This window comes from Oncorhynchus clarkii, chromosome 32, assembly GCF_045791955.1.
Source record: "Oncorhynchus clarkii lewisi isolate Uvic-CL-2024 chromosome 32, UVic_Ocla_1.0, whole genome shotgun sequence".
In the NCBI taxonomy this organism is placed as follows: Eukaryota; Metazoa; Chordata; class Actinopteri; order Salmoniformes; family Salmonidae; genus Oncorhynchus; species Oncorhynchus clarkii.
This window is the reverse complement of record NC_092178.1, coordinates 36562245-36584985: the sequence shown is the minus strand read 5'-3', so window position 1 is coordinate 36584985 and position 22741 is coordinate 36562245. Positions and strand designations below refer to the sequence as shown.

Sequence of the window (22741 nt, the reverse complement as noted above, 5' to 3'; positions counted from 1 at the left end):
TGCCCATTGTAAATGTAAATACTGTGTGAAGATGTAATGTTGTGGGTGAGCAAAATAGTAACTGAGCTACACATTCAATAGTTGTATTTTGGTATGATGACCAGGCCGTATGCACTTGAATTATCATTTGAGTATGTACTGTCTGTGAGCTACAAACTTGTTTACAATAAATGTTGCCGTCCTAATTGTGTTATTTTTCTGTGTCGGTGTTATTTTTCTGTCTAGGATAGTTGGGGCCAGGGTTGGGGCAGGCGGCTCCTTTGAGAAGCTATCGAAACCGGAAATGACTTAATGCGCGGTGTCGGGTTTTGATCAAGAACCGGAACAAACAAACCCCCAAGCAAATGTTAAGTGGCGTTGTGTCCGAACACCTGTTATATGCAGAGGGTAAATGCAGAAATTTCGCAAGGGTGTTCATTTAATTTAAAACACGATTTAAGAAAGGGAACGAGAGTAAAGAGTAGCACATGAGATGGCAATTTTATGTAGGACCTATTTATTTGCAAAATTGTCTAAAGTAACAGGAATTCCCCTAAACCAAGCACGATTTTAACCCGAGTACGGTGTTGGGCAGATTGTGTACAGTGTACGATATTTTAGTATTCGCTGGTTTTTACCGCGATTTAATGTTTTGTTAGAATAACTATGAAAGGGCCCTCTGCCGCCTCTAGTCGGAGGAAGAGCGGGGTGACGAGGCTGTTGTGGACACTGTTTGGTGCCTGCCTTGTTGCTACAGTCATCGGGTACAAGCCAGTGGTCATAGTCCATGGTTTGTTCGACAGCTCCGGGGTATTTGTGGAGTTGCTTCGCTTCATCAATCAGGTGAGTGCATGAAAATATACCAACACAGGCTACAAATATAAGTCAAGAAAGATTGGATATGGGTGATAATAAACGCCTGTTAGGCTATGTAACAACGGAACAGATATGGCAGGCTGGATTATATAGATTGTAACATGTCTAAGACCCATATCAGTATCTTAAACAATAACTTGTTTGTATTAGGGTTTCCATTGTGCTGCTGTAACCTGGGCCCGCGCTTAAGTTTACTCATCAAACATGCCTGTGGTCTGCTTGAATGGCACGAAACCGTGTTTTTTTTTAATTGTAATTTCGGTCGCTTCAGTGTTTCCAATCTCGCTGGGACGGTTACATAAGTGTCACATTGTTCTTCTATGTAGGCGATGTTCTAATGAAATCAACGTTTGTCGCCGGTCATATCAGCTGAGCTCTTCATGAATACTACTGAAATAGGCTGTTGATTGTTGCCAGATTCTTGACATAATGTTGCCTTTGCTACCCTTTGCCTGGGTGTATGCACAAGACAACAATCATAAGGAACATAGCCGTGAGCAACAATAAACGGGGTTCACAGGATGACAGACAGGGCCAGATTAGCTGGATAAATTAAGTTCCTACAGGATAGTACTCTCTTCCTTTATGTACAATCAGTGAAAGCATTTCCATGTTTCTCTAAATACACAAGGATGACGAAATTTAAGTTTAGTATAGTGCTGTTTAAATGCAGCAGGTAATAATACTTTTTATTTGTTTATTTATTTAACCTTTATCTAGCTAGGCAAGTCAGTTAAGAACAAATCCTTATTGACAATGATGACTAACCAAATTGCAAAATGCCTCCTGCTGGGGCTGGCATTAAAGATTTAAAAATATATATATATTAGGACAAAACACACATCACGGCAAGAGCGACAACACTACATAAAGAGAGACCTAAGACGACAACATGGTAGCAACACAACATGGAGCAGCACAAAACATGGTACAAACATTATTGGGCACAGGCAACTGCACAAAGGGCAAGGAGGTAGAGACAACAATACAACACGCAAAGCAGCCACAACTGTACGTAGCAGTTTTCCATGGGTTGGGTTTATTTGAATCCTGCTGGCAGCACCCAAGTAATCATCAATTAGGATTGCAGCTAAAAGCGACCCGATCATAATGCCCATGGTCAATTTGATTTGACATTCGATATCCCTATGGGATTAGTTAGGGACTGTCAGTAAATTACCAAATGTACCTGGGACAATCAAACTTCAAATTAACTGCAAGAAGCCCAAACGGATATAATATTTGACAAAAACATAATTTCTAATTTCCTATACATTTGTATACGATCACATATCTCTCTTATGGGTGGGAATAGCTTGGAACAGATTTCCAAAATGTAAGTCACGAAGAGCTGATTTGCTGGTGTTTTTAGTCTTATATCCAACAATTCATTCAATTCAGAAAGGTTGGCGTGACAAATAAAATCACCCGTGGGAAAATTCGTCCCACAGGCCGCCTGTTGGTGAACCCTGCCTTATGGTAAATTGTGACAGCGAACAAAAATAACTTGATTGGACATTTTATTATTTAAGCCTGCCAGCAGCACCATCATGCCTCAGATGTCCTCCCGCACAGGTAGTCTCCAATGAAGACTGACATCAAACAAAGTCCGTAGGCTGTACAGTTTCAATTCTGGTCTTATTCAAAGTTGACTTAAGCTGCAATATGCAGAAAACGCTCTGCCGTTTGAAGAACCCATTTTTGATTCCATATAGAACCCTTTCCACACAGGGTTCTACCTGGAACCTAGTGCACAAAAAAACTGAACACTTTTGGCTTGTGAGCACCACTTTCAAAACTGCTGGCTGAGTTGAGTTTTTGCATAAGAAATGCTGAAATCAGTTGAGACATTTTACTTCATGTATTGACTAATTTGTCATCTTCTCTGACAATCCTGGCTTTATAGCCTTCCAAATAAACCTATCTTTGTTGTAGTCATTGATCCTATTCAAATTAGGATTTGTATATTCTAATTCTATGCTTATAGTGCTCTAATCTGTCCCATCCTCTTCTTCTGACAGTCTCACCCAGGAACCAATGTGTCAGTCATCGACCTGTTTGACCGCAGCTCCAGCTTACAGCCACTATGGAAACAAGTGGAAGGCTTCAAGGAAGCCATCTATCCCATCATGCAAAATGCTGCAGATGGGGTCCACTTCATCTGCTACTCTCAAGGTGTGTGTGTGACTCTGTGTTATGCTGAATCTTCTTTTAATACAGCTTTATATTCAATCAATCAAATGTATTTATAAAGCCCTTACATCAGCTGATGTCAAAGTGCTGTACAGAAACCCAACCTAAAACCCCAAACAGCAATCAATGCAGGTGTAGAAGCACGGTGGCTAGGAAAAACTCCCTAGAAAGGCCAGAACCTAGGAAGAAACCTAGATAGGAACCAGGCTATGAGGGGTGGCCAGTCCTCTTCTGGCTGTGCCGGGTGGAGATTATAACAGAACATGGCCAAGATGTTCAAATGTTCATAGATTACCAGCAGGGTCAAATAATAATAATAATAATCACAGTGTTTGTTGAGGGTGAAACAGGAGTAAATGTCAGTTGGCTTTTCATAGCTGATCATTGAGAGTATCTCTACCGCTCCTGCTGTCTCTAGAGAGTTGAAAACAGCAGGTCTGGGACAGGTAGCACGTCCGGTCAACAGGTCAGAGTTCCACATCCGCAGGAAGAAATGTTGAAACTGGAGCAGCAGCATGGCCAGGTGGACTGGGGACAGCAAGGAGTCATCAGGCCAGGTAGTCCTGAGGCATGGTCCTAGGCTCAGGTCCTCCGAGAGAGAGAGAATTAGAGAGAGCATACTTAAATTCACACAGGACACCGGATAAGACAGGATAAATACTCCAGATATAACAGACTGACCCTAGCCTCCTGACACAAACTACTGCAGCATAAATACTGGAGGCTGAGAGAGGAGGGTGTCGGGAGACACTGTGGTCCCATCCGACAATACTCCCGGACAGGGCCAAACAGGCAGGATATAACCCCACCCACTTTGCCAAAGCACAGCCTCCACACCACTATTCACCCTTGTTCTGTTACAGGTGGACTGATTTGCAGAGGGATCCTGTCCACTCTCCCTAATCACAATGTCCACTCCTTCATCTCTCTTTCCTCGCCTCAGGCTGGACAGTATGGAGGTGTGAGTTCGTTATAAACCATCAACTTGATCTTTGTGCGCAACAGCCAACGTGATTGTTTGAAACATGATACATTGAAGTTCTGTGCTAATATGTGCTGAGGCCTGAATTAAACTAACTTGTGTTTCTGTTCAGACACAGACTACCTAAAGTACCTCTTCCCCCAGTTCATGAAGTCCAACCTGTTTCATTTCTGCTACACTGGAGTGGGCCAGAGGATATCCATCTGCAACTACTGGAAAGGTGAGTGTGTTTAGGACAAAATGTACCTTCACTCAACCTTCCCAAGGAGTCACTGTGGATATATTGAGGGTCTTTGGTCATGGTGAAAAATTGTTTGACTAAACTGTTTGTTCTCTCTTGCAGACCCCCATCACACGGACATGTATGTGAACGGCAGTGATTATCTGGCTTTATTGAACAGTGAGAGGTCAAATCCTAATTCAACAGGTCAGCAACGCTGCTAATGTGAATCTTGTCGGTCCCCTTTGTTGTGGGTTTTATATTCATCCACTATTTCAGAGAAGTGTTAGTCTGTCTACTCTATTGCTGCTGAGTCAACGTTGTCATTGGTTGTAGTACTCTGCATTTTATAGGAACCTTTTGGTCATTGTACGGTATTGTAGTTATGTGTATTTTGTTATGTCAGTAATTCTATTATATAGTTAGGATATATTCTTTCTCATTCAGTGTGGAAAAAGAACTTCCTACGTATCAAGAAGCTGGTCTTAATTGGGGGGCCAGACGATGGAGTCATCACACCCTGGCAGTCCAGGTGACTAGTTCATCCTTCCTCTTTCCTAGAGTATACAAAATGTTCAAAAAAACACCTGCTCTTTCCATGACATGGGCTGACCAGGTGAAAGCTATGATCCCTTATTGATGTCACTTGTTAAGTCCACTTCAATCAGTGTAGATGAAGAAGACCGGTTAAAGAAGGATTTTTAAGCTTTGAGACATGGAATGTGTATGTGTGCCATTCAGAGGGTGAACGGGCAAGACAAAAGATTTGTCTTTGAACGGGGTATGGTAGTAGGTGCTGCTGGGTTTTCACGCTCGACAGTTTCCAGTGTGTATCAAGAATGGTCCACCAGCCAAAGGACATCCAGCTAACTTCACACCACTGTAGGAAGCATTGGAGTCAACATGGTCCGGCATCCCTGTGGAACGCTTTCGACCCCTTGTGTTAGGTGTTCCCAATGTTTGGTATATTCTGCTAAAGCATTGTTTCCATTCTATCTGCTAGATATGGTATTGTTTATCTTAAATTGGCTGTAAGAAAAATATTCTCTCTCCACTTTAATGCATTAGGCATTGTGTTCCAAGAGAGATTTCTCTTCATTCAATATCATCCACTCACTGGTTCACATTTTTTTTTTTTTTTTTGCTCTTTAGTCAGTTTGGATTTTACAATGACAACGAGACTGTCGTTGAGATAAAGGACCAGGATGTAAGTATTATTTTAGACCATGTTTTTGCATAATTATGACACAAGATTCCATCTTGATGCTATATGCTATCTTCTTATAATGATTCCTTACATTTGTCTCCTCCCTTTACTAGCTATATTTGAGAGATGTGTTTGGCCTGAAGACCCTAAACGCTCGTGGGGACCTGTTCCTGTGCTCAATGGCTGGAGTAGAGCACATCAAGTGGCACTCCAATGACACTGTGTTCAACACCTGCATTGAGAAGTGGCTCGTTTAGCGCCGACTACTCCACCAAACAGCATTACAAGAACAGTCATATTTCATACAATCTTTACAGTGAAACACACACGCACACAGTTTTACTGCTGCAGTGTGATTCACACTGGAAATATGAGTTTAACTCTGTCTGCAGTACATTGTGAACTTCTCCTTATGTTCTTAAGTTTGTGAGAATGATTCAAAACATACCGTCATCATTACACTAAAAACCCACGTGTACTTACTGTTACATGTGTATCCATGTCTGTGCTTTACCTACACATACCTAAGAAAGTACCACACAACAGTGCCTGACTGAGTGACGTCCTATTTTCAGACCCACTGCCCAGTTCATCTCTTTTACTAGAGTGACTTTTACCATTGGTTATAGCTGGTAACAAATGTCTTTGTCTTTTTAACCTATAAAGTAAGCCCTTATGGTGGTCGTTGCTGTTGCTAAGCTACCCGGCAGACCGCTGCAGTAGAAATCATGCCTTACGTTTTTAGAGTGTTAGCCATGTGTCTGTGTTCCATTTTATGTCTCCAAACCTAAGTGTTATGACACACTGCCTACAGTGATGGTGCTAAAAAGGTGGAGTGGAAGGAAAAGAAGGGAAGAGCTACTGGAGACAAGAAATTATTAGAAAGGAAAGAGGGTTTAGGAATGGATGGAAGGGGAGAAGTGTAAAGAGTGTTATTTCCCTGTCTTGAACATAATGTATGTGACATACCTGTATCTCTCGTTGCATTTAGATATCTCAGGTTTGATCAGAAGCCTATGTCTGTTTTTGTCAAAGGGAATAGTTTATTTTTAACTCAACTGTTTGTTATACTGTTATGGGTGTTTTCTTATGGTTGTATGAAAAGGGGGATTGCCTGTGGGACTATAGTGAAAGTACTCTTAAATTACATTGTGAAGTAAGATAGAAAGCATTGCACAAAGATTAAAATTGTAACTAGAAATGAGACTGTCAGGTATGAGGGATTGCTATAGCTTGTAAAATATTTGTAAAGTTGTTGACATTGCAGTATTATGTGTATGTCTTCTTGGTTTATGTTCTGCTTCTAAGGGAATTTATATTTTAATCCACTCATACAGGAGTAAAGGTTTAGTGCACTAATTTGGTGGGGGGGGGGAATACATCCCATGGCTATGGATGAAAGTGAAAGATTTTTTTCAATATCTTTATGCAAAATGACTTTTTAAATACATTGAACAAAAATATGAATGCAACAATTTTACTGAGTTAGTTCATATAAGGATATCAGTCAATTTAAATAAATTCACTATGCCCTAATTTATGGATTTCACATGGCTGGGAATACAGATATATATTTAAGACTCAAACTGGCACAGCGGTCTTCTCAGCGCAAGAGGCGTCACTCCCAGGCTGGGATTGGGAGTCCCAATCCTTAACTGACTTGCCTAGTTAAATGTAAAAAATATATAAAACTGTTGGTCACAGATACCATAAAACATGTTTGAAAAGTAGGGGCGTGGATCAGAAAATCAGTGTGACCGGAAGTTACGAATGTAACTATGATTCTACGAATACCTGGAAGACGGTCAGTACGGTGGAAAGTATGGATTATGTTCCTTGTGCTCCGCACAGGTCGAGTAATTCATATTAAAGTTACACCGGTGGCGTGACCGCTGGGAGGATGTTCCCCCGCGGTTCATATTAAACCGTATGTTGGTCCACGCTGTGGCAGGATGCAACGTTGACCTTATAAAATATTGAGAACGTGCAGTGTGATGCCCATGTGGCAATTCCAGTCCTCGGGGCCTGATTGGTGTCACAGTGTTGCCCCAGCTAACACCTGACTCAAATAATCAACTAATCATGATCTTCAGTTTAGAATGCAATTTGGGTTTGCTAGGGATGGAGAAAAAGTGTGACACCAATCAGGCCCCTGAGGACTAGAGTTGCCCTGATTGTAGCAGGTCTGCCTATCTCATTCAGGGGGATGTCATTCAGCGCAGCTCAGAATGAGGCACCACTTTTGGCTGAGTGACATATCACACCTTCTGGGACCAGGGAGCCCTTATCCCTTGTAGGCCTGAGTGAGGATGTCCACAACCCAGTGTAAAAGCCTCTGCTTGGACAATGCAAGGCCTTTTGACATGTCTGGTGAGTATGCAGGCCATTGAAGAACTGGGAAATTTCCGCTTCCAGGAGTTGTATACAGATCCTTGTGACATCGGCCGTGCATTATCATGCGCAGTGGCAATTTTAGCATGTAAATCTTGCTGGGCCACTACACAATACATTCACTGCACTATAACGGTGACGGTGACAAACGGTTCCCACAAACTGTAAGTGCCTACATAAAGCTGTCCCAACGTCTTACCACTGCTACACCTGGCTGACAGTGGAGCCTTGTCTGGCAGTGAAACTGTTAATTCAGCCTCATTTACTGCCTTTTAAAGAAACATAGCTGATATGGCTGACTTGCTTAAACAAATGTGGTTTCTAATGAACTGTGGCAAGCGGATAAGAGGCAATCCGTAATTTCGATTACGACAATGAGCGAGCGAGGACAGACGCAGTCAATATACCTATTTGTTTGGCACATTTGAAATGTATAGCGACAGAATTCAGAACATGGGCCGTTCTTAGTGTTCTCCCTGTACAAGTCAAAACCGTAGGCTGAATAAAGGGGGCATACAATGAAAACGTACAATATTCAATGATTAGATTTATTTAAAACAGGTTATACATGTGCACCACCAAGTCAGAACAGTAGGTGAAATTAAGAGAGGTACACTTAGTATTACTTTCTTAACTACAGTATACATATCTCCCTAGCATATTATATAATTTATGCAGCAGCATACAAGACATTTTTGGATTCACCTTTGTTGTGCTGTGCTCACTTGAACAGGAAGGTGGCACGATGGTCCTTCGTGGGCAAATTGTCATCATAGTCTGTCATTCTCTGGATGTATGGTGCTTTCAAGACAACTTGGAACTCGGAAATAAGCAAGGTCGATTCATGATGATGCCATTGATCTTCAGGCCACAGCTCTAGAAAAAGGCCAGAGTTCCCAACTTACAATTCCGAGTTGGATGACCGTTCAAAACGTATTTCCCAGTCGGAGCTAATTTTTTTCGGAATTCCCAGTTGTCTTGAAGTCAAATTTTCACAGTTCCGAGTTAGTTGTTTTGAGCGTGGGACAAATCATGCTTCATTTACAGCATGGCCAATATAGAATATTTATCCTTTTAAGCTTGGAAAAGAGACCCATAAACCCAGACTTGGACCACACACACTCTCCACTTAATAGAAGGCTAGTGATTGCTTTGCAATGCTTGCAGTTAGCCACTGATTCCTTCCAAACCACTTATTGTTGAATTAGCAATTTCCAACTTGTTGTGTAATGTTTATGTCCAATGGTCGATGAGCACTGATGTTTTATCTATAATTCCTTTTCATATAAGGATTAAAAAGGATTTGCCAGTAAATTGTCGACTTGATTCATGATGATGACTGCTAGCTAAGATTTTGAAAGTATGACGTTGACATGATCAGTCCAATCAAAGCTACTCTACATACAGTTGAAGTCAGAAGTTTACATACACCTTAGCCAAATACATTTAAACTCAGAAACTCTGCACGGTACAGTTGAAACTGGGATGAATTCATGAAGAGCATACTTCTCTAGCGTGGCAATTGAAGGTGAGCATTTTCCCACTGAAATTGGTTACAATGCCAGACTGCAGTCAGGCCAAGACCTAGGTGAGGATGACAAGCACGGAGATGAGCTTCCCTGAGATGGTTTCTGACAGTTTGTGCAGAAATTCTATGATTGTGAAAACCCACAGTTTCATAAGTTGTCCGGCAGGTGAAAAAGCAGACTGGAGGTCCAGGGTTGTCGTGGTCTGCAGTTGTGAGGCTGGTTTGGACCTACTGCCAAATTCTCTGAAATCACGTTGGAAGCGTGGTAGAGAAATTAACATGAAATTCTCTGGCAAAAGCTTTGGTGGACATTCCTGCAGTCAGCATTCCAATTGCAAGTTCCCTCAACTTGAGACATCTGTGGTGTTGTGTTGCGTGACAAAACTGCAAATTTTACTGGCCTTTTTTTGTCCCCAGCACAAGGTGCATCTGCCACACACATATGCCACACCTGTCAGGGGGATGGATTATCTTGGCATAGGAGAAATGCCCACTAACCGGGATGTAAACAAATGTGTGTACAAGATTCGAGAGAAATACGCCTTTTATGCATTTGGGATCTTTTATTTCAGCTCATGAAACATGGGACCAACACTTTACATGTTGCGTTTATATTTTTGTTTAGTGTACTATCCTTGCGCCATCCAAATTTAGTAGGAAGTATTATTTTCATTGAAACATATGTGGATCATCACATCAATAACTTCAATATGAGGGTTTATGTAAAACACGTCAGGGAAATTATATACTCCAATTTCAGTTGTCAATACATTTCCATAATTCATGTTAATATCGGAGGTGAAATTTCTACCATGGAACTAAAGTTCCATAAAAGCCGTGCAATCCGGATACTTTTGCTTCATTTCCGCCTTGCTGGATATCTGCATGAGGCAACCTCACCAGGCCCTTTTACGTCTCTGAGAAGTGTGGTACAGAACGGCAGACAAGTGAGTGAAAAGAATATACGATTTTCATGCCCAAAATTGCACGAAAGAGCATAATGTCAAACCAACATACGTGTAACATTACTCGTTCGCCTTTGAGTCAAAAGTATATCACAATTTTTAGTTCAAAGTTGTTTTTAAAGAGTGAATGTTTGCTCCGTGCTCAAATGATTTCATCAGGCGAAGATTGTTAGCGCGATGCTAGCACATGTGCAACATGAATGTCTAGCTAGCTACACGTTTAGCGTCCTCGCGGGATCACTCAGCGCATTATGTTGCTTTACAATATGTCTAGTTTGCTGTTTAACACATGGCTACTTGGAATATATTGTACTTTTGCTCAATTTGACGTTGGCTGGTGAAATTGTAACGTTACTGTAGCTAACTAGCTACCGCTCGTTGGTAGACTCGAGCTGATAGGCTTTTGGGGCCTAGAGTGTAGACTCATTCACATGGTCTGTTTTTTTTTATTCCTACTAGTTAATTACAGGTAGTTATTTACACATGCATTTATGCGGTCCATGTGTAACCTAACCCACGCTGCCAACATCACTAGTTAACGTTAGCTAACTATTCGTGTGTTTGCAGCAGTGGCAGAAATTCCTTCGTGGTGTTTCTTCTTGCATTCAACGAATGAGTTGATCACGATGTGTTAATGTCATTGATTAATGTAGGATACCATTATTACAAGGCCTTTTGCCTTGTGGGATCTGTGGCCAGACATTGCGCGCGTGGTACCTTGAATCTCATAATTAAATCATCCGTATTACCTGACCAAATATTATGATTCTCTCCAGTGACTTCAGAGTCGTGGGAGACTGCCCCAGCAGTGGCTGAAACGCCAGAAATCAAGCTCTTCGGGAAATGGAGTACCGACGATGTTCAGATCAATGACATCTCACTGCAGGTGAAGCATTTCAATGTTTGACTGGTGACCCTTCTAGGCACTAATTTCTTATTTGTGTAAGCGAGGCTAGAGTCACGTCTTTACAACCCTCATTGTCCTGGTGTGCTAGAGTGCTCGCATAGTAAACTTCTTTGCATATTCATTGGCTGTAGTCTCTTGTGTCCCAGTCAATCACCAGCTCAGAAATATGTATGTATTCCCTTAACCTGGACATTCAAACCTAAATTCTTGGGACGGGAACTAATATTTATGCTTTTTGGTTCACCTCAGGATTACATTGCCGTGAAGGAGAAGTATGCTAAGTACCTGCCACACTCTGGGGGCCGTTATGCTGCCAAGCGTTTCCGAAAGGCCCAGTGCCCCATTGTGGAGCGTCTCACCAACTCCATGATGATGCACGGCCGCAACAACGGCAAGAAGCTGATGACCTGTCGCATCGTTAAGCATGCCTTTGAGATCATCCACCTGCTCACTGGCGAGGTATGTACCATCTCTACCTTATACAACATTGTTTTTTGCATCCCAAATAGCACCCCGTTCCCTTTATAGTGCATTACTATGGTCCTTGGTCAAAAGTAATGTACTAATTGGGGAATAGGGTGCCGTTTGGAATGCAGTCTTTGCCTTAAACTCCATGCCTGTCAGCCTCCCGCCACTATGCCGGTCTGTTTCAGTGACCTGAGTATAATCCAGTGGAGGCTCAGATGGACCCAGCTCTAGGAAGCAAGGCTGCCTAAACAAATGGGCAACTCTGTGCCGAAAGGCCTGGAACACACACCACATGGAACTTTTAATGCTTTATGTCCATGCCTACTCTCCTGTTATCACTCCAATTTTAGTTCAGTCAGCTGGATGTCTCAAATGTAGGCTAAGTGGCTTTCCCTGTGATTTGTACCCCTGAATATGGTTTACAGTACAGTTGTGGTGGTTGACCTTGTCTCTCCTCTGCCTTGCCCCCTCAGAACCCCCTGCAGGTGCTGGTCAATGCCATTATCAACAGCGGACCCCGTGAGGACTCTACCCGTATTGGTCGTGCTGGTACTGTGAGGAGGCAGGCTGTGGACGTGTCCCCTCTGCGTAGAGTCAACCAGGTAAAGTAGACTGCCTGCACATTCTGCTCTCCAACTCAGTGCCTGTGTATGCTGCCACTTGTTTCACTGCCAAAAATCTAGGCTGTAACAGGAATATGAAAGACTTGTCATTTGTGTACTTGAGGCTAGAGTCACGCCTTTACAAACTCATTGTCCTGGTGTGCTAGAGTGCTCGCAGAGTGAACATCTTTGCCTATTCATTGGCTGTAGTCTCTTGTGGCCCAGCCAATCACCAGCTCAGATACAGAATGTCCAATTTGACTTGTTTTGTGTAGATTCATAATGTAGTTTATTTATGTTCTGTGTTCATGTCTGCCCTCCGTGTTTTGTCAGGCAATCTGGCTGCTCTGCACTGGAGCAAGAGAAGCTGCTTTCAGGAACATCAAGACCATCGCTGAGTGCCTCGCCGATGAACTGATCAACGCTGCTAAGGTGAGACTGTTTAAAGTGTAGTTTCAAATGCTGTTTCAGTACTTAACATTTGGTTCTGAACCAGTCTGCAGTTTTCATGTTTTTCTAGTGTGCTGTTATGTTAGGGGTGGCTTTTTTTTACTAGTTCTCATATAAATTTATTTGGTTTTGATCGGTGTATTGAATGTTTTGTCTCTCAGGGTTCTTCTAACTCCTACGCCATCAAGAAGAAGGATGAGTTGGAGAGAGTCGCCAAGTCCAACCGTTAAAGTTTGCTTTCTAGAAGAAGAATTAAATCAATTTGAACTTCATTTGTTTAATGTGGTATGGTGTTTAGTAAAATGCATACTTATAAAGGCATCAATACATGACTGGGTTGAGAAGTTAGTCAAAGGTTTAAAATGTATTTGCTCTACTAAATACAAAGTTCTAAACATCACATACAAAGGCTACACTAAAATGCTGAATTTGAGTGCAAATTGAGTTCTTGTTTTGATTATGTAGGTAGTTGAACTATATAAATTAATGCAGTGTCTTAATTGCATACTACTGATTTGTATTCTAATGGGGAGTAGGCCAGTGGCAATGTTTTATCACCAATGAGGACTTTGCAACAAAGTACAAAACCCGGGTACTGTGACTCAAACAATGCCAGTTTGTCCCGAGTTACTATATCATGGTCTGGGGGTGTTGAGCAATCGTGTACAACCCTCGGTTATGTTTTCAACATTATGAACAACAGTCAGTGTTTCACTCGAGAGGCCTTTCCAATTTGGGCCATGGTTAATCCACAGGAACAACTCAACTGTAATGATGGCCATTGTTGAAGGGGACTTCTGAAATCGTTCCTTCCTTGGGCTATTCATTTGACCGTCATCTCAACCATCCGGACATTAAGTGTGTACAATTCCACAAATCAGTCGTTATGTCCTTGGGGGTATGACAAAGAATATAAAAAACGTTTATTCATACCTATATAAAGCACGCAGCCAGGCCTGGTGGCAGGATACATTATTCAAAAGCAGACCTTCCAAATCTGCATTTTAGGTTTCACCTGTGTTCTAATTCAACAAACGTACATTTATAATAAAGCCTTACATGCATCTATCACATTTGCGTGGTGGCGTAGGCCTACAGTTGAGCAGGGGGGTTTACTAATTTCCTTCAATTCTACTTTTGCCTACATGACTGGAGACAAGTTATTTTATAAATTTATGCCCCACATTTTACTGATTGGCTACTCTGACACTAAGATACAACCTCGTGGTTAATGCAACAGCCAATGAAAAGACAAGATGATTTTTTTTAGTTGTCTTTGTTGCCGCCTAATATTATACAATTATGTTGGCGAGAGGTACTAGGGATTATTTTTCCACGTATGGTGTGCTGTATAAACTTCCGCCTACTCGTTGGATTGGTGGATAAAGCTCGTTAATTGAGTACCATTTTTGAAAATTCGATTAGTGGTGTTGACGTCAACCGCCTATATTTAACGGGAAGAGACGCTATACTTGAGGTGTTTTTTTTTTATTCTCAAAATTACCGGGAAGTCGCGTGCATCACACAGTACACTCAACAACTTCCGCATTACCAAAATTCTACTCTGAAATAAGCCTCACGTAGCAAAATAATACATTAAAAAAAAATAGATTCGAGACACATTGCCGCCCATACAAAAACTGGCAAGTTATTGTCGTGCGGACAGATTTTTGAATTAGTAAAACCTCTCCCTGCGCCTCCGTGTTCGCAAAATATTGAGTTGAGAAAATGAGAGATTCGTCTTTTTAGCACGAGGCATTTGCTCTCCAAACTACTTTTTTTTTCTGTGATTGTATTTAGAAATTTGCGAAAGGTCGATAAAACCAGAGATGTGGAATCCGTACAACGGGCATGCCCATTCAATTCAGGACCGGCAACCATTGCAAGTTTACCACTCAAATTGTAAAATGTTGAGGTGGCACGTCCCTTCTATGGCCGCAACAAAACAGCCTACTTGGAGGGCGAAGAGTGTGGGTTGGAGAATGGATGAGTATTTAAATACAAGTTGTTATATAGGGACATAAAATGCCCGCATACAGAACACCTACATTCAAATCTACAGCCTATTAATGTTCATCTAGCCACGCTGCTCTCTTTCCACAGTAGGGGGAGCAGTTGTGCAGAATATGCACATTGAACCCTCTAGCCTGGTGTAGTGCCGGGCTCCTTGGGATGTCCCTACCTTAAGCACTGACCTTAACTATACCCCTATCTTACCCGTTTTCAATTTCAACTTCAGATCTGGGATGTCCCTAGGATCCCATTAAGAATTTATCTTCTCCTGCCCAACAGTTGACGATGTCTTTGTAATGTTCACATTTGTATTTAAATATAGTCAATGAAGGCCTATGTGTGTTCTATGGGAGAAGGGCAGGGAATTTAGTAGTATGGCTTCCTGTTGATAAGTAGGCAGAATGAAGTCAGAGACCCTCCGAGCTTGGAGGCCTCGCTGCACGCTGTAGGGAGGAGGGTGTAGTCCGTCAGCTTCTGGAAGGCCTGGGGGGCAGGAAGAGATATATAATACCATTTTATTACATTCACATTTATAGGGAGAATCTTTGGCCAAGGACTGTGACGGCTGGTTGACAAGCTTTTGTGTTAGTAGCCTACTGTTCATCCGCCATTCTTTATTCTAGCACGCACTTCATCATGTGACAATTTCATGGTATTTTGCATCAGGGAGGAAAATGAAAGAGTTAATGAAATAGAACATCATGCCTATATCATGGTACTCTTGGAATTGACTAGAGGGACTTGTACAGAAAATAAAGAAATGAGTCCCCTTGACATTTTCCACATTTTGTTTTGTTACAACCTGATTTTTAAATGAATCAACTTGAGATTTTGTGTCACTGGCCTACACACAATCCAACACACAATCCAACACATCACTGAGTACCAACTTTCATATTTTCATGCATGGTGGTGTCTGCATCATGTTATGGGTATGCTTGTCATCTGCAATGACTTGGGAGTTTAAAAAAATAAACTAAATGGAATAGAGCTAAGCACAGGCAAAATATTAGCGGGAAACCTGGTTCAATCTGCTTTCCAAAAGGCACTGGGAGACAAATTCACCTTTCAGCAGGAAAATCACCTAAAACACAAGGCCATATAGTTGCATACCAAGACGACATTGAATGTTCCTGAGTGGCCTAGTTAACAGTTTTAACTTAAATCGTCTTGAAAAGCTATGGCAAGACTTGCAAATGGCTGTCTAGAAATGATCAACAACCAACTTGACAGAGCCTGAATAATTTTTAAAGAATAATGTGCACATTTTGTACAATCCAAGTTTGCAAAGCTCTTAGAGACGTACCCAGAAAGACTCCCAGTTGTATTCACTGCCAAAGGTGATTCTAACATGTATTGACTCAGGGGTGTGAATGCTTATGCAAATGGTTTATTTCTGTATTTCAATTTTCAATAAATGTGCAAAAAATCTTGAAAAATATGTTTTCATTTTGTCATTATGGGTTAGTGTGTGTAGATGGGTGAGAAAAAAAGCAATTTAATCCATTTTAAATTCAGACTGTAACAACAAAATGTGGAATAAGTCAAGGGGTATGAATAAATTCTGATGGCAATGTATTTGCCAAAGGCACAATAACGTGGATATAAAAAGTACTGCTTAATAAAGTAACCTAAAGACCACTGTTCACTCACAGGAACACTTTCGGGACACTCTTCAGTGGGCGGGTGAAGCAGGTAGTCCACTTTGGAGGGGCCCCTGACGTAGACACAGTTAGCTGCTGCGCCCTCAGGGACCGTGAGCACTTCGTAGTGGTGATCAGTCAGCTGCTCCATCATCTACACACACAGAGGCAGGGCTAACAAGTTTTGCATGACAGCAGCGGCCAGGGTCTGTTCACATTAGAGTAGCCCACACAAGGAGAAACTGAAATGGGCATGAGCCAATCATCTCCGGATGGGGACCAAATAGAGTAGACTAGAGGTCGACCGATTAATCGATATGGTCGATTAATTAGGGCCGATTTCAAGTTTTCATAACAATCGGTAATCGGCATTTTAGGACGCCGATTATGGCCGATTACATTGCACTCCATGAGGAGAATGCGTGGCAGGTTGACCACCTGTTACGCGAGTGCAGCAAGGAGCCAAGGTAAGTTTCTAGCTAGCATTAAACATATCTTATAAAAAACAATAAATATTAACATAATCACTAGTTAACTACACATGGTTGATGATATTACTAGTTTAACTAGCTTGTCCTGCGTTGCAAATAATCAATGCGGTGCCTGTTAATTTATCATCGAATCACAGCCTACTTCACCAAACGGGTGATGATTTAACAAGCGAATTCGAGAAAAAAGCACTGTCGTTGCACCAATGTACCTAACCATAGACATCAATGCCTTTCTTAAAATCAATACACAAGTATTTATTTTTAAACCTGCATATTTAAAAGAAATTCATGTTAGCAGGCAATATTAACTAGGGAAATTGTGTCACTTCTTTTGCGTTCAGTGCAAGCAGAGTTGGGGTATATGCAGCAGTTTGGGCCGCCTGGCTCGTTGCGAACTGTGTGAAGACCATTTCTTCCTAACAAAGACCGTAATTAATTTGCCAGAATTTTACATAATTATGACATAACATTGAAGGTTGTGCAATGTAACATAAATATTTAGACTTATGGATGCCACCCGTTCGAGAAAATACGTAACGGTTCTGTATTTCACTGAAAGAATAAACATTTTGTTTTCGAAATTATAGTTTCCGGATTTGACCATGTTTTAATGACCTAAGGCTCGTATTTCTGTGTGTGTATTATATTATAATTAAGTCTATGATTTGATATTTGATAGAGCAGTCTGACTGAGCGGTGGTAGGCAGCAGCAGGCTCGCAAGAATTCATTCAAACAGCACTTTCCTGCATTTGCCAGCATCTATTCACAATGCTTGAAGCACAGCGCTGTTTGTGACTTTAAGCCAATCAACTCCCGAGATTAGGCTGGCAATACAAAAGTGCCTATAAGAACATCCAATAGTCAAAGGTTTATGAAATACAAATGGTATAGTGAAATAGTCCTATAATTCCTATAATAACTACAACCTAAAACTTCTTAACTGGGAATATTGAAGACTCATGTTAAAAGGAACCACCAGCTTTCATATGTTCTCATGTTCTGAGCAAGGAACTTAAACGTTGGGTTTTTTACATGGCACATATTGCACTTTTACTTTCTTCTCCAACACTGTGTTTTTGCATTATTAAAACCAAATTGAACATGTTTCATTATTTATTTTAAACTAAATTCATTTTTATTTATGTATTATATTAAGTTAAAATAAAAGTCAATTCAGTATTGTTGTAATTGTCATTATTACAAATATATATATATAAAAACCGGCCGATTAATCGGTATCAGATTTTTTTTGTCCTCCAATAATCGGTATCAGTGTTGAAAAATCATAATCGGTCGACCTCTAGAGCAGACACTAGGGTAATGCGGGCTTATAGGGCTCCAAACTACACCATGATAGTTTAAAACAGCCCAATAAAGCTTGATTTATCCTTTACATTATTCATCTGAGCACAGTGACATAAATACTGGGCTGGAGAGAGTCTTTTGAAGTGATCACTTTGCATGTCTAGAATGGGAGTTTGTTGTGGCAAGCAGAATGTGGTCTGCACATGGGTAGAGAGCTACAGTATATTCATTCACAATCTTTCTCTCGGACACACACAAACACACACACTCACCCGGAGGGTCTTCTTGGCCCCATCACTGTTGCTGATGATGATGGTATCAGGACCTCCCATAGAGCAGATGTTCTTTAGACGAGCTCCCCCACACACTGGCACCGTGGACACAGCAAAGTCCTAAGACGAGGACAGAGACGGTAAGAACAAAATATAAAATATTGTACACAGCGATATGGTCGTGTACTTGGACATCAAATCAAGTAAGAAATCAGATAGAGTAGATAATAAATACAGTGTAAATATTGCATGTAAAGCAACAACAGGATATCAGACAGATGGCAGACACAAACAAAGCCCTACACACAATTGCATGCCACACCCTGAGTGATATTGAATATCCACATCCAACAGGTTATGGTATTAACTACCATTACAAGTCAATTAAAATGTAAATAAACAGACCTGACTGTGAAAACATCATGTCTAGAATATGGGAGCATGGTAGAGATGTAAAGAAGTACACATTTACATTGTACATAAAAAATCATTTGTCTTTTAACTATAGATCTCATAATACAATAGGACAATGGCCACCTGCTCATCCCTGTCGCAACACATGGGTTCTTTCCCAATTTGTCTTTCCTTGATTCCTTACGTCTTCTTTGCTTGCCTCTTTCTCAGAATATATTGGAGAAGGAGGTTGGCGGCGAGGGACTTTGGATCTTGTCCTCTCATGTGGTTTGAGAAAGGAATCAAGCTATACTCACTCTGAAAGTGTCGGCCAGAACCTCAGCTCCTCTGTAGTTGGTGTGGGAGGAGATTCCCACAAAGAACTCCCTGCCGGTGAAGAGCACGTCACTGCCCTCCAGCGTGGCCCCTGCGGAGCCCCCCTCCTCTGCCCCCATCTCCACCACTGTCAGGTTGAGCTCCGACATCACCCTCCTCACCGCTTCAGTCTTAGGGAGATAGGAGAAAGGGACAGGGAGAGAGGGAAAAGGGGAGAGAGAGAGTTGATTTTCCAGGTCAAACTGACTCTACTGCAACATTAATCTATAATTAAAACATAATTAACAGCAACATAAATCAATAATTTAGACAGAACTACAACATGTTTAGTGGAATGATTCACAACACACACACATCTCCTTCATTTAGGGTCAGTGTTCACCTCACTGCGTCTCTGCTGTTTGAAAGGCCTGGTGATGAGTGCCGTGTCTCCCTGTATTACAGCTACATCCTCTATCCTCCAGCTCTCTGGTAGCTCCGGGTCTGCAGGGATCTCTATGAGCTGCAGCCCCACCTTCTGTCTCAGCGCCCCTGTCAGCACCCCAAACTGTCGCTGTGCTTTGGCCAGGTCCATCGCGGTTTCCCCGTTTTCGACCCTGTTGTTTTTCTCGTCTTCAACCTTCCCAAAGGTCTCTGGGATGCCCCGCACCACGGCGTGAGTGAAGCGACCGTACGGCAACACGCTTGCCATAATGTGTGTGCGTGTGCAGGTGTAGGAGTACCCTGGCTATGGGCTAGTAGTGGTGTTCAGCCACTACAAGACAGAACAGTGAAAGTGTGTGTATGCCACTAGATGAGTGGGAGAGAGAGGGTGAGAGTTCTTGTCAGATTGTGTTCCCAACTGTTTGAGAAGCTGCGAGGTGTGATGGCAAGACCAGCTGGATACTAAAGGGATGTGATGGAGAGAAGCAGCAACTATATGGGGAGTCTGTCAACCAGGCAGGAAAACACACAGGAGAAAGTCTTCATCCTTGTTCTTCCACTTCAGTGATCAGCCACTCCAATACCCACCGCATAGTTCCACGGAGGTAAATATGGGGAGTTTCAGTCTGATTGCTGTCTGAAAGAAAGGAGGGAGACAAGATTCTCTGGGGCTTTTTGATGAGAAGGATAAAGCATGTTTGTACATGCTCTGTGACTCATTAGGTGAAAGTTCCTGTGATCAATTGTGTCTGCTCTACTGCACGCATCTCAGTCTCTTCGACTGTAGGACATACAATAGGCTACTGTCTGGACCATAACATATTTTCGTCAGAGAGACAAAAGTCTGTTTTGTGGTGATAGTGGAGTTGGACAGAGATGGCATGAAAAAAAAGGATAATCTGAAGTGTCCAGTGTCCACCACTATACAGCCCCCATATGCTACGTGGTTTAAATGATTGAGACCAACTAAATAAAAAACAATTATTCAACAGCTAGTCATGTAGATAGAGACACTATTCTTATTTCAAATTGAACTGTGAACCAGAATTAATACAGATAACAGAGTGGACTGGAGAATACAGACAAGGGCTGCATTGTTCAAGGGCAGATTATTTGAGCACAACATCCTACAATGGCCTTGCAATGGCAAATATATCCGCTCATTGCCTACAGTTTAGAGACAATCACTGCTTTGTTGTCCTCCTTTAGTGAATCCCAGCGGCAATATTTGCTGAACGCAACAAGTGTTGCCGGATTGTCAATATTATGTCCGTATATGTTCACATTCTGCCTACATTTAGTGTATTATGGTTAATTAAGAGAGAAAAAACATTTGATAGCAGGGTGGTAATAACCATTCACGGCAGAATTGAATTAACTATCAGACAATAACAAACACAAAGGGATGTTTCTCAGTATTGATTTTAGGAATGTAGACTACCTAAAACCTAGATTTAGGAATATTTCTCTTACTAATTTATTTCAATGTATTTTTTAGCATCCCATGCCAGCCATCTGCAGAGAAACAAGTTGCACGAAAAACATCTGAAATATTTGCCTGTTAAGAGCTCATCACGCCCAGTGCAATGTCAATATTCAAAAATCTAAGTGAAGATGGAAGCCTACCTTATTATTGTTTTTACAGAGGTTATTCAAATTCTGTTCTTTTCCCCTGGCTGTGTCTTCCCGGTCATCGTATCTCGTTATTATCTTCTCTTCTATATGTCCCTCTCCCCGTCTCACCCGTTGCCCTGTTCACCCTTTCACCCCCAACTTCCCCTCCCCATCCCCCACCAATCCGTCCTGTCCAGGATTACACCTCTCCGCTCAACGAGAAAAGTTGACAGTAGGTTATTATCACGATTTGCTTCTTACCTTGTATGAAAGTGCAGATCGAATAGAATTCACCCACCGGATTTCAACTCGCAAATGATTCTGACTTCTGTCACTTTAATAAAGTAGGCCTAGGCTTAACAGCTAATCTCCTTATAAAATGTTGCCCAAACCCGTTGAAATGTTGCTTCTAACGTAAACTCTTTCTATGCAGAATTCATAGTAACAAAGATTGATTTCAAGTGGTCCTCGGAGAGATTATTTTATTCATATTTTCCCCCTGATCCCCATTGTTTCCAAGTGTGACAACCCCCAACACCCTCGTCTAACTTGTACCCGCCCATTCTACATAATATAAACGTGAACAGTTATATACATTTGCAATGCTATTTTCTTATCGTGCGCTCATCAGATTCATCAGATATTAATTCCCAAACTTTCATCACTTTTTTTTACAGACGCAATACGTTTGACTATTCAATGATTGTGTGTGTGTGTGTGTGTGGTTGGCCTCTAGTCTTTGTCTGTGAAAAATAATCCGGGCTTTTCTGCAATATGGGTCATATATCTGTACAATGGGTCCAAGAGAAAGAGATATGACGGAGTCACACAACATAGTTTGTCAAAGTGTCTGTTTGTCTTGGGAAATTAAGATGCTGGTGGTTTATCACACTCGAGAGGTTCGTCCTACAAATGTCGAGCATTACTCAGTCTCACATTTGAGACGTTCATCTCTGGTGAAATGGTAAACACAGAAACAGACCCACTAGTGACCTGCAGACAGGGCAGTGCAATGTTCCCGTCTAGCGACTGGCATATGTTACTGCAGTCAAAACAGTCCACTGCAGATTTGATAGGGAGTTTAGAAAATAAGCTTGGAAGTTAATTTGATGACGTAAGAGAGAGAGACAGGGAGAGAGACACATAGAGACAGACAGACAGACACACACACACCCACACACACATGCACACACACACACACACAAACACAGGATTAACAAAAGAACACCAGCTGTCAGCCCAACTCCAGCCCACACAAAACATCCCATTGAAATACAGTGGAGGATCTGTACTCTACATACCAGCACTAGAATAGGCCAACCAGCCAATCCTCCCTTCCCCATAGCAACACTTTTTTTTTAACAGAAAATGAAAAACAAGCAGTTCTTATTGGACAAGTTCATGTAGTTCTTCCCTGTTTCACTCTGTTTTCTTCCGTTCTGTGATGTATGAACATGACCCTAGCCTATCTAATGGGTTTCA

At 41.7% G+C, this 22741-nt stretch overlaps 3 protein-coding genes and 3 non-coding genes across 10 annotated transcripts; 5 read left to right on the top strand and 1 right to left on the bottom strand.

The window, feature by feature from the left end:
* Positions 1 to 290: 290 nt before the first annotated feature.
* LOC139392097 (lysosomal thioesterase PPT2-A-like) lies at positions 291 to 7187 on the top strand. 2 transcript variants are annotated; one of them, XR_011629641.1, is made up of 9 exons: positions 325 to 822; positions 2877 to 3030; positions 3912 to 4007; positions 4143 to 4250; positions 4374 to 4457; positions 4698 to 4782; positions 5403 to 5457; positions 5571 to 6386; positions 6795 to 6993. XR_011629641.1 is itself a non-coding variant. In XM_071139815.1 (8 exons), exons 1-8 carry the CDS (start codon positions 646 to 648, stop codon positions 5712 to 5714), a joined length of 903 nt encoding a protein of 300 aa, XP_070995916.1. In that variant the 5' UTR covers positions 291 to 645; the 3' UTR covers positions 5715 to 7187. The 2 variants fall into 2 exon arrangements, 1 of the variants encoding a protein (XP_070995916.1); XM_071139815.1 differs by having other exon boundaries at positions 291 to 822; positions 5571 to 7187.
* A 3054-nt stretch (positions 7188 to 10241) lies between these two features.
* LOC139391733 (small ribosomal subunit protein uS7) lies at positions 10242 to 13208 on the top strand. The gene is made up of 6 exons (XM_071139235.1): positions 10242 to 10323; positions 11118 to 11227; positions 11498 to 11707; positions 12190 to 12318; positions 12652 to 12750; positions 12930 to 13208. Coding segments are annotated over exons 1-6 (618 nt in total). The 5' UTR covers positions 10242 to 10322; the 3' UTR covers positions 12999 to 13208.
* On the top strand, positions 11287 to 11418 carry LOC139392473 (small nucleolar RNA SNORA3/SNORA45 family). Its single transcript, XR_011629684.1, has one exon. It is a non-coding gene; the product is annotated as a small nucleolar RNA SNORA3/SNORA45 family (small nucleolar RNA).
* Positions 11876 to 12003, top strand: LOC139392472 (small nucleolar RNA SNORA65). Its single transcript, XR_011629683.1, has one exon. It is a non-coding gene; the product is annotated as a small nucleolar RNA SNORA65 (small nucleolar RNA).
* LOC139392474 (small nucleolar RNA SNORA3/SNORA45 family) lies at positions 12437 to 12567 on the top strand. Its single transcript, XR_011629685.1, has one exon. It is a non-coding gene; the product is annotated as a small nucleolar RNA SNORA3/SNORA45 family (small nucleolar RNA).
* A 1032-nt stretch (positions 13209 to 14240) lies between the features above and the next one.
* On the bottom strand, positions 14241 to 21816 carry LOC139391732 (putative hydrolase DDAH2). Of its 4 annotated transcripts, none has more exons than XM_071139232.1 (6): positions 21521 to 21816; positions 19605 to 20282; positions 19204 to 19392; positions 18494 to 18613; positions 16435 to 16578; positions 14241 to 15264 (listed from the first exon to the last, which is right to left on the bottom strand). In XM_071139232.1, the coding sequence occupies exons 2-6, from the start codon at positions 19911 to 19913 to the stop codon at positions 15148 to 15150; spliced, it is 879 nt and encodes a 292-aa protein (XP_070995333.1). In that variant the 5' UTR covers positions 19914 to 20282; positions 21521 to 21816; the 3' UTR covers positions 14241 to 15147. The 4 variants fall into 4 exon arrangements, with proteins under 4 accessions (XP_070995333.1, XP_070995332.1, XP_070995334.1 ...); XM_071139231.1 differs by having other exon boundaries at positions 21272 to 21782; XM_071139233.1 differs by having other exon boundaries at positions 19605 to 20278; positions 21272 to 21716.
* Between the last annotated feature and the right edge of the window lie 925 nt (positions 21817 to 22741).